Source organism: Pogonomyrmex barbatus, unplaced genomic scaffold, assembly GCF_055798465.1.
Source record: "Pogonomyrmex barbatus isolate J1 unplaced genomic scaffold, ASM5579846v1 scaffold5, whole genome shotgun sequence".
In the NCBI taxonomy this organism is placed as follows: Eukaryota; Metazoa; Arthropoda; class Insecta; order Hymenoptera; family Formicidae; genus Pogonomyrmex; species Pogonomyrmex barbatus.
Window position 1 is genome coordinate 11,936,407 of NW_028297149.1, and position 11,270 is coordinate 11,947,676.

General features: G+C 34.0%; 2 protein-coding genes across 3 annotated transcripts; one reads left to right on the plus strand and one right to left on the minus strand.

The window, feature by feature from the left end:
* Positions 1 to 92: 92 nt before the first annotated feature.
* LOC105431585 (uncharacterized) lies at positions 93 to 9,726 on the minus strand. 2 transcript variants are annotated; one of them, XM_011645850.2, is made up of 15 exons: positions 9,343 to 9,726; positions 8,834 to 8,918; positions 8,571 to 8,719; positions 8,247 to 8,483; positions 8,094 to 8,118; positions 6,836 to 6,992; positions 5,751 to 5,791; positions 5,352 to 5,620; positions 5,090 to 5,249; positions 4,319 to 4,572; positions 3,729 to 4,231; positions 3,408 to 3,581; positions 3,190 to 3,326; positions 1,243 to 1,399; positions 93 to 1,127 (listed from the first exon to the last, which is right to left on the minus strand). In XM_011645850.2, exons 1-15 carry the CDS (start codon positions 9,463 to 9,465, stop codon positions 965 to 967), a joined length of 2,634 nt encoding a protein of 877 aa, XP_011644152.2. In that variant the 5' UTR covers positions 9,466 to 9,726; the 3' UTR covers positions 93 to 964. The 2 variants fall into 2 exon arrangements, with proteins under 2 accessions (XP_011644152.2, XP_011644153.2); XM_011645851.2 differs by lacking the exons at positions 93 to 1,127; positions 1,243 to 1,399 and adding an exon at positions 1,800 to 3,056.
* Positions 9,727 to 10,180: 454 nt separating this feature from the next.
* Positions 10,181 to 11,236, plus strand: LOC105431588 (EEF1A lysine methyltransferase 1). The gene is made up of 4 exons (XM_011645855.3): positions 10,181 to 10,412; positions 10,487 to 10,634; positions 10,711 to 10,920; positions 11,003 to 11,236. The coding sequence occupies exons 1-4, from the start codon at positions 10,257 to 10,259 to the stop codon at positions 11,134 to 11,136; spliced, it is 648 nt and encodes a 215-aa protein (XP_011644157.2). The 5' UTR covers positions 10,181 to 10,256; the 3' UTR covers positions 11,137 to 11,236.
* The last annotated feature ends 34 nt before the right edge of the window (positions 11,237 to 11,270 follow it).

An 11,270-nucleotide genomic window follows, 5' to 3' on the forward strand; every position in this document is an offset into this window, starting at 1 on the left:
AACAAGTCTTCTCTCAGGTGCAGGTCATCGGATCGTACACGAGAGATGTGTCTTCGTCTTTTTAAACGCTGGAGAAAAGAAGTGAGCGAGTCTTAGTGTTACCTTTATTTATTTACGTTACTGCGATAGTTTCCGTTACATCGAGTTCCCGCGTTTCGCTGTATAAAGTAGGCTTAGTTTACAGCGTTATTCAACACATACAATTCATCTTCTGTGATCCCGGAATCCGATATACAGACCGACTATATTCTGACGAAGAGAAATACAATGATTCTCTTCAAGAAATACAAGAAAATTATGCACATATTTTTTATCATTGTTCGTTATTACATCCTAATAAAACAAATTCATTAAAATAAACAGGTGTACTTATAGCCTCTACGTCCCTTGCGTTTGTCAATTGCAGATGATTAATCAATGGCCAGCTAATCAATATTCATAAAACAAGCGAATAACGCGCAATTTACAAACTGACGATAGGAAAGTAAATCTTTTACTTTAAAGGTACGCTTTAGTGAAATCTATTAACACATGTACAAAATTTCGTTAGATACAAAGATTTAGAAAATGTGTCGCGTATCATGCTAAATGGACACATATAGAAGAGAAATGATAAAGAGCACGTACAAATGCCAATTGACAAATGTTTTCTTTGTGAACATGCACAATAAGAACTTTATATAAAATTGTCAATTCGTTCGATTGCAGCAAAACATGATATCGAGAAAATACGTAGGTGATTTGTTAAGCAAATCTGGTGCGCAAACAAGAGACATTATTGATAAATAAATTTTCTATACTTTCAAGACTGAACGCTGCAATTCATATTTAATAATCAGCAATTCATCACAATTTATGTCGCGTTAAATTATTATCCTGTAATTGTCGAGTTTTGAAAATCCCGCGAGTGTTTTGGTTACTTGAATGAATGTTCGTGATTGCGAAAATTCGCGCAGTCCGATAATCAATATTTTCTCATGGGCATGGATGATTTGTACGCCTCGAATCGTTCATACGATGGTGCTGTTCCGGGCGCGGTCAATCCCATGGATTGCATTGGTCCGCTCTGATATGTCGGCGGAATAGGATGCCGCAATGTATTTCCCATGCTACTCGAATTGCTCCATCTGCAATATGTATTTAGTTATCGTGGATGGAACATCTCGTTGAGTCCTGCGATCGTATCGTGAGTAAAAAATATCACACTTGTTAAAAGTCACGCTTGTGAATTAAATAATATACCTGTTAACGCTATCGGACGATCTAGAACTCCAGCTAGAAGGCTCACCGCGAGGATCGCGAGATCCGCTGCTCGTCACTGAATTAAAGGACTTGGAAGATGTAGGTCCTGAATGCCAACCGCTAGGTGTACGATTGCTTTCCACATAACGACTTTCACCTGCGTATAACAATAGCATGCAGGAGTGAATAAAGACGATATATATGTATATATTTGCAACACGTATCTATCTCTTTCTCTTGCGTAGAATATGCAAAAATCATTGAAATATAATCAATAAGAATAAAGTTATATAACTTTATTTAAATGTAATCAAAAGTTTCGTTATATTCAATTCTGCACTCATATTGCTTGGTATGCTTTATAATAAAAAGTATGTTTATCACGCTTGTACAAACATCGAAAGTACATTTGTCGCGTGTTCGAATATCGCACAGCGATTATTTGATGGATTAGAGAAATCTTTGTATAAACATCTTTGTAGACGGCTTTCATAATCCATTCATTGAATCATAAGACTGATAACAGGTTCAACTAACTACAATGAAAACTCAACAGAAATTATATAAATTTTTATTATGAAGCATACACATTTATAAAAGAGAATACAGATTAGATTTGGAATAAGATAATATTTTTTTTTACAAGAGATATTTAGTGTGATAATAATATATAAAAAATATCAAACTAAAATACTTAAAAATTAAGAAACTTGAATCAGTACTCAATCATTAGACAGATAAACTTTCCTAATTTGAAGTCATTATAATCGCGAGCAGTCCTATTTTTAATTTCTTTTTGTATGTATACATGTTTGACATATCAACATATTATTTCTTTACAGTAATAATTAAATAAAATTATTGTAATTTTTATTTTTAAAGGAAAAATTTACTTTTTTCATAATAAGTTTCGCTCTAATTTTTGATAACAAACATATACTTTAACATAAATTTATATAAATTCAATAAACAAATTTTAATGCAATTTGCTTTAATTTCTAAATAATAATGACTAATTAATAGTAATAATAGTTATATTGGTTTAGCAAAAAAATCTGTTAATAAAAATTAAAATGCTGAACCAAAGATGAGACAAAAAGGAATAACTACATGCATATATCAATACGTGAAATGATTCAAAACTTCTCAATAAACAAATAAAACTTTATTACATTAAGTTTATTTGTTTTGACTTGATCATAATTAACACGTATTAATGTGTATCACTAGATAAACTATTTCTATCTTTAAAAATGTTTGGCACTTTAAAACATGATCTGTGTGTAACATCGCTTTTATTTTTTCATGTATATTCTATTATTTTCGTATATTTTTTTAGAAATATATCATAAACTACAAAATATATAATATTACAATAAAATCCATCTATCAAAATTATCAATATTATTTACGCAAAAGATATGTAAACACAAAAAATTTCTTTAAACTGCCATTTATCTAATTTTATCATATCAAAATTCTTATTAAATGCAATAAAATTAAATTTTAGATTTCTTTGACACATAAATTCATTCAGGTTAAAAATTTCGTTGAATCTTCGAGGTTATTTTGAGCGCATATTTTTCATCGCTTTATATTTTTATGTTGAAAGATAATTTAAATAGTGCACTATCTAATATTTTATATTATTAATTATATATTATGCCATAATTTTAAATCATGGATATTAACTGAAGTTAAATTTATATGTATGATACCAGATCGCGTGTACACAACCTCTCCTCTGTCAGAAATGTTTCATGAAGATGTTTTGGCTATTGTATTGCATCCTTATTTAAAGTAATGCTTATATCCTGTGTACAAAATTAAAGAATAACCATCTAGAGAAATGGCTGTGATATTAATTATAAAAATTGAAAACAGCGATAAAAAGTCGGAGTGCTGTGCACTAAAACCACTTGTACATATACAATTTATCATACTTACGTGGTGTGCTAGATCCTGGTGGTTTGAAACTATCACTGTATCGCGTATGAGTATCCCTAGAACTTCGATGTGTCTCGGGTTCGGAACGTCGTACTTCACGTTCGCGAGTATAAGATGTAGTATTTGGACGATCATATCTATGCAAGTTCAAACAAAAAAATTAGTTTTGGTTGGAATATGATTATTATAACTTGACAATTTGGGAATACAATATGTACCTTTCCTTGACTTGTCGTGGATCTAATGACGAGGATGTAGTAGACAGACTTTCTCGCCGTACAATAACTTCTCTTCCTCGAGAAACGTCAGAAAAGCTTTCTGGTCGACTATTTCTCGAAGAAAAATCACTACTTCGCTTGAATTCTTTTTTCAACCCCATATCTTGAGTAGATCTAAAATAAATTTGATGCTATTAATAATATGATTAACGATATCGATTAAATACAGTGAAACATAAAGCAGTTAAAGAGATTCACATGTACTATAAAAAATAATATTTTAACATATCTTTAATAAAAGAAAATTATTAAAAAATTTACCTGCTAGATTCATATCGAGATGGTGGCGAAATGTCCATTCGTCTATCTGACACTCGATCCAGCATCTCAGTTCGTCTATCAACGATTCTTTCTGGACTATGTCTACGGCTATGTTCTGTAGTCATTCGTTTTCTGTCAGATTCCACATATAAATCTCGCGGATCTCTTCTGTCGCTGGACGATCTCTTTATGGACGGAGGCGGTGGTGCGCGTCGGCTCTCATCTAAACGCATCTGTTGCCTCTTCAATTCCAATCTTTCACGCTCAAGCTTTTCTCTTTCGAGCTTCTGCCGTTCACGCTCAAGTCGCAGTAACTCGGCTTTCTCTTGTTCGATCCGTTCTCTTTCTCGTCTTAATTTCTCTCGTTCTCTCTCTAAGCGCGCAGCTTCTTCTCGATGTCTACGTTCTATTTCTCGTTGACGTTCCATATCTTCTCGCCTTCTTCGCTCTTCCTCTCTGAGCATCCGTTCTCTTTCGCGCAATCTTTGTCGCTCACGTTCTTCCTGAAAATTCAAGATTTTCTGTTATATAAATTCATCCTTACTACTAATAGTCTTATTTATATAAAAATAATCAATAAAAATATTTACTCTAATCTTCGCAAATGTAAGAACATCATCGCGCTTTCGTCGTTCACGACTCCGAGATCGACTATGAGATCGGTGATCTCTGTCCCAGGTACGAATCCGTTTCTCTTCTCGCCTTCCTCTCTCACTCTCCGGTTTCTTGCTAGTAGATTTTGTTGATCGAGAATCAGATTCTTTTGGTGGATCTTCTTTTTTGTCTTGCATTTCGATTTTTAACTTCAGCTCAGCATTTTCACTTTTGTCATCAGATTTTTTTGCTAAACAAACGTAATAAATATTTATTTATGAACTTATAAAAAAGATAAATAATACAATTTAATTTGGCAAGGTAAATTTTAAATAACAGAACGAAAGTTAGGCAATCTAATAATCTTCCTTTTTACTGAATTTATATATATATATATATATATATATATATATATATATAAATATAAATTCGGAATCAATTACTTATATGGCGATTATTTTTACACTTATACACTTACAATGCAGCAGTTTAAAACTATATAGCTAACTTTTCTCTCTTTAATACTCAACTTTATTATTTAATACTTAACTTAATATTTAACTTTTTTCTCTTTAATAAATCAATAATCAAATTTGAAATCGACAAATTTGAATTTACCTCCCTTTTCTATGGCGGGGAAGAAGAAAAGAATTATTAGACTTCTAAAGTCGAGTTTATCAAGTAGTTGCTAGTCTCTGTTCTGTTATTGTAAACAAAAAATTTTTTTTCTCTTTATATAATTATTATTGTAAAGAAACAATACTTACTAGCATCCGATCCTTTCTCTTCAGATTCCTTCTTTGCTTCCTTTTCTTTTCTCTCATTCATATCGTGATCCTTTGGCTTTTCTTTCTCTTCTTTCTTCTCTGATTTACCATTAACAGTATCACGTTTACGTACATGACTTTGCTGTGTATCACCTTTTGCCTAAAAGAGAATTTATTTATATTTATATATTATTCTACATTGAAAATGCTGAATGTTAAAAAAGAAACTTTGTTTTAATCATGTCATAATCAAAACATTTACCTTCTCGACGGATATGACACGTCCATGAAGTTCAGTTCTATGCAAATGCTGTATACATTTCGCAGCGTCTTCGCTCGAAGACATAGTGACATAACCGTAGCATCTTGCTCCAGGAGTTCTTGCATTTGTCACTACTTTTGCGCCTATGACTTTGCCATACTTTGAAAAAATCTGTTTCAAATCGGTCGCACGAGTACTGGATGATAAACCGGATACCCATAAATTGCGACTGCTTGCATTGGTTGGATTGATCTGAGAGATTTTCTTATCTGCAAAAAATATTTTATAAATACTATAAAACATTTATATATTGTCAAAATTCTCTAAAAATTTTTTAATTCTTATTTTTTTGCAAAAAAAAATATTATATTTAAAAGTAACTAAATAAATATGACTTACCTTTCTCTTCTCTCTTCTGATTCTTGTTGCTAAACTCCGCGCTGAAAGGAATAATACTATTATTATATCAGAAAATAAAAAATTGCAATAATTACAATTACAAATAATAAATTAATTAGGGCTATAATTCGTGAGGCTTAAAAAGTATCTCTGTAACTATGTTAAGGACATAAATTTGGCTAGCAACTTATTTTTAAGCGACACGATTTTTCCAAATTTTTTTTTAGGATGGTTTCACTCGTACACTATTTCGTATGTTATCAGTTTTATTTAGATTACTGGATGTGCATTCACTGTGTTCTTTGTTTATCCACTTTTGTCACTCATGCATAAGGAAATCGTGTCCATGTGACAACACTTATCAGCCCTAAATATCCACAAAAGGGTCATCTGTCTTGTTAGTTCTTCTGACAGGGTATCTCTTGCCATATTCAAGAGATAATATTTTTTTTTTTAGAACGCTTTTCTCTCTTTTTTTAGGGTAGTAGTATCTTCAGTAAGCAATAGGAATCACTTCTTGATAGTACGAGGACTTTAGCACGTTTTGCCAAATATAATTTATCATTTATCAAGATACTAATGTCCTTTGCATAGCGATGCACGATGAAATTGTAGCCACTCAATGAAACAAATAAATGTCCTTGTCATGTAAGAAACACACAGAGCTTGTCAGGTTTTTCTTGGTATAGAATACATGTAATTGTCTTTATTGAATATGCGGAGACAAATGTAAGCGACTTTCAAGAGACTAGTTTAAGTTTGCTAGCCAAGTTCTTGATTTCTTAACATACTTCCCAGAGTTAAGAATTACAGCCTACGGGGAGGACACAGATTGGAAGAGTAACTTCCGAGATTCAATTTAAAAAAAGGGAATTTAACATAATCTTGCACGTGACGTGAGTGATCTCATCTTGTGAAATCCATTGTCCTGACGGTACAGAGAGAGAGAGATAGAGAGAGATCATCCCGACGATACGGTAATGCAGCAGTAGAACATCCCTAGCAGAGTTGTGAGCGACACATTTCCAGTTTGCTGTACCACAGTACTGCGAACCGTACTTCTTAGCTCTATGAGAGAGACCAACCTCTTGCTTCCTCCATCTCCTCCCTCCTGCTTGATCTTCGTCCCATTCGCACCAGATGTTGTCCCTTCCTTGCCACTGGCGCCAGGCTCCGCTCTACCACTGCCTTTCGAGTCTCCCTTCTTGTTGTTCTCTTCCATTTTCTTCTTCTCTCCACCATCTGCAGGGACAATCAAGGTAGCATAGTCACTTTTTGCGAAGCCCAGACTCTTCTCCCTCCCTCCTAACACCTTCTGCTTTAGTGGCTTGTGACTCCCAGTCAGGAATTTCGGCCAAGTTACTAATAAATTCACACAGCAAGCAACGATGTGGCTTGTACAGTATTACAAGCCACCGATCTTCGATAGTATCGATTTGATCCAGGAAACCTAAAGCTTTTTCGTCGATTTATTTCGGTACACACGTACGTGCGTGCGCACAAAGCTACATTCGCATTTTTATATTGAAATTATGATAAGAAAGTCAAATTGAAGAAAAAAAAAAAAAAAAGAAAAAATGATAAAATGTGCTTATCGTTTTTGTGAATCTGCATTGTTTTAGGCCGATAAAGTGATTTTTGTGACAATCTACTATTTTCGCGCGCGGAAAACGTGCTCGAATGCGCGACAATAATTCGTTGAGAAGACACGACCGATTCGAAGATACTGGCCAAACCCCTATGTTGTGTGATAATTTATATTTTGTGGCAAATATTTGCTTGGCGTATACTTGAGTCTTCCTGTATCCATATGATTCGATGATAAGAGAATCCAACGATGCTCTATGTGGTAGGTAGAATTAATGTAATTGAATATCAAATTATAGCGTTAACTAACTTAAAGACTACGGGATATGGCTTGTTTGCTCGAACAGCAGCACAGGGATGTCGGGAGATGTACACTCTTTTATCCTGGTTGAAAACCTTATGATCACCATGTGTTTATCCAAATCGAAACGCCTTATCTGTCGCGCTTCAATGATACTACGCCATGTCTGTCATGCTAGGATTATGTCGCATCCAGATGTCGAAACAAAATTCACGATGATGAGGTTTGAAGACCGGAACTCATAGGAAGAAGTTGCAGATGATGACGTCCCGACGACGCCCTTGTTCCCGATGGTCATGCTAATGAGTTCTTGAAGACGCTTGCTCTTGATGCTGGCGCTTTAACTCTGGCTAACTTACTCGGAATGTCGCAGATACAAATATTGCTAGCCTTTTGATATTTATGTGGAATACTTACATCTAAGTTAAAATGATAATAAATAATGGCAAACTTACCCTTGTGCCTGTCATGAGATTCTGTCTGGAATGAGAAATATATGTATTAGAGGTAATACCAAACAATTTTTTCAATAAATTTAGAATAAAAAATAAAAAAATTAATTATATTCTCCAATTTCTCCAAAAATTATTTTCTTTTTCAAATCATACCTCCTCAGCGAGGAGATTCTCCTCATCTTCTCCGATAGTCAAGTTGATGGAATCTTCGTTGTCAATTCCGTTAGCTTCAACAGTAGTAGATGGCGTATCTGAGGTTTGACTAAGGACAGTCCTGTCTAACTCATTCTTCTTGTTGTTCTGTGCATTTTCATCTACAGTCTTGATTTCTTGCATTTTCTCTTCCTGTTTTTCCTCCTTACCAACATTCTTACGCTCAAACTCGGATTCCTAAATAAAAAAAAAATCAAAATCAATTATTAATTTTGAATAATAGATTCAATTCTATTAATTAAAATATTAATCTATATGCAATACCTCTTTCATTTCTCTCTTCATAATTTCTTTTTCATCATATCGTTCTAACTTTATTTCTACTTTAAATTTATCTATATTATCCTGTCCATCGATAATTTCTTCCTTCTGACTATCAGAGCACTCAACAGAATCTTCTTGATTCAAGGCTCCTATGAATAAAAAAGTTTAACACATGATAAAGATTTTTCATTTCGGTTTTGTTATAATTCATATATAATTTCTATATTAGAAGCTTTAATAATGATACATAGAAGTATATATACCACCATTTTTTCTTGGAACTTTAGATGGCCCACCAGATGGTATAATAAGATACTCCTCAGGATTTTTTCCCTCCTCCAATATTGCCTACAAATAATTTTTATTTCATATTTAAGTTCATAGATAAATAAGTTTTACCATTATTATTATGTAATATCACACAAATAAAGGGTATCGCGCTATCAAATAAAATTGCTTTTCTTCCTCGCCCAGTAGCGCGCTAATCAAATTGCGCAACTTCTCTCGAGCTGCGACGAGTTCGTCAGCACATTTTTAAGTAGGCGCGTTAGCCATTGGCAGAAGAGTGTTCTGCATGCTTACTCATACTCTAATATGCAATAGATTTTAATAAAAGATAAACCCTTCCGGCGATTATTCGATGGCCATACTCTACTATATGCAACAAGCACGCCGCTTCGAAATCGATAAGATCGACCGTGATAAACCGCCCTTGAAGCACAAGCAGCGTTCAAGCGTAATGAAGAGGAAAAAAAAAAGAGGAATCACTTACCTTGGAGAGCCGTTCGAGAAGCGCCGCTTTATTGCCGGATTTATCCAGACCGCGACGTTCCAATTCCGTTTTCAGATCTATCACTCGTAGCTCGGTCAGCTTTTTCCCTTCCACATCGGCCATTGTACTCGATGTAAAGATGATCGTTCGCGAGATGTAACAGCAACGTACGATTGATACGTCTAACGCGTTCGAGTCCGATCGAAAATCACAATTTAGGAGCAACTGCGAAACCAAACGATTCGCACAGACAGAAAATCGCGATACGCAATAGAATTAATACACTCTTTACAAGACTCTACGACACCGAATCACCGTTTCGAAAGCGAACAAGAAGCCATTGCATCTGCCATCGAACACATTGAACTGCGTTCGGAAGAACGTGATCGAGTCTGTTCGTAGTACCTACGACGCTCACCGAAAGAAAAAACGAAGGACAAGAGATGCAGCGACTAAAAAGAACAGACATGCAGCTCATATCAGATTATACAAAAATGTACAAAATGTACAAAAATGTACAAAAATGAGAATATGTATATATAAATAAACATTTTCCATTTTTCATCCTTACTTTTTTATCCAAATTATTTTTAATTTTTAATTGTACATTTGTTTTTTTAAATTCTTTAAAATCTTGAAAAATGTATAGGAATAGTCCAAGGAATAAATCATGTAATTTTTCCTTAGAGGTGGAAAAGTGAAAAATGGAAAGTTTTAGATTTTTTTTAGAAGTTAAAAAGTATAAATTAAAATTAATCTACATTAGTAGAAATGAACTCAATTTATCTCAATTGATTGAATTCTAATGTTTAACAAAGTGTGATACTGACTTAATGTTTAAAGATTCGTTCAGACGGGTTGTACCTTATCTCACTCTCCGCATATACAGATAAATCACATTGCAATTGTAAACAATGAGCGACAGCGATGATGATCCTCCGCGATTGAGCTCGAGCACGCTTGCTGCATTGGATGAGTTCTTAAAGGAGAAGGAAGAGCGTGAGAATTTGTTGAAATCTCGCATCTCTAAGGAAGATCAAATACCGAGTACTCCCTTCGATGAGGATTGGGTGAGTCAACGATAAAACAGCGCGACAGATTTTTTAATCTGAAAAAAATTGACATGTAATTGATTATGTTACAGCAATTGAGTCAATTCTGGTACAATGACGAAACGATAGAGGCTTTTGTCAAAGGTGCTTTAAATTCCACGCCAGTAAATGGGAAGATCGCGCTGGTTTCTTGTCCGACGCTTTATACTAAGTTGAAAAAGGAATGTGGTGAACGGCAAAGTATGATTGATATCGCATATCCTAACTGTGTGTAACATTGGCCGATTAGTTTGCAAATATATCGTTTCTGTTACAGTTACACTGTTTGAGTATGATAGTCGTTTCAAGATATTTGGTACAGGCTTTGTACCATATGACTACAAGTTTCCTCTGGATGTGCCCAGAGATATGTCTAGTCAGTTCGATTTGGTTATAGCAGATCCACCGTTCCTCTCGGAGGAATGTCTAACCAAAACGGCAGTGACGATCAAATTTTTGACCAAGAAAAACATTGTGCTCTGCACAGGTGTCTATAAAATCATGGTTTCTATTACAAACTTTTATTACATATTAATTCTGCATTAATGAAGACACAATTTTGTATATAGGAGCTGTTATGGCGGAGTTAGCGGAGAGACTACTGGACGTCAAAAAGTGCGACTTTATTCCAGGCCACAAGAACAATTTAGCGAATGAATTTTATTGTTACTCAAATTTCAATTTCGACAAAGTTTTGAAATAGGATACAAACAGTATTTAACAGAGATATGTTTATATATTTATGATAAATATTAATATTTTTGTTTAAACTTTTTAAAAAATGAATCTTTAGATGATTCTCCGAGATTGATGAATTCTCGCTATCATTTTTTTTAT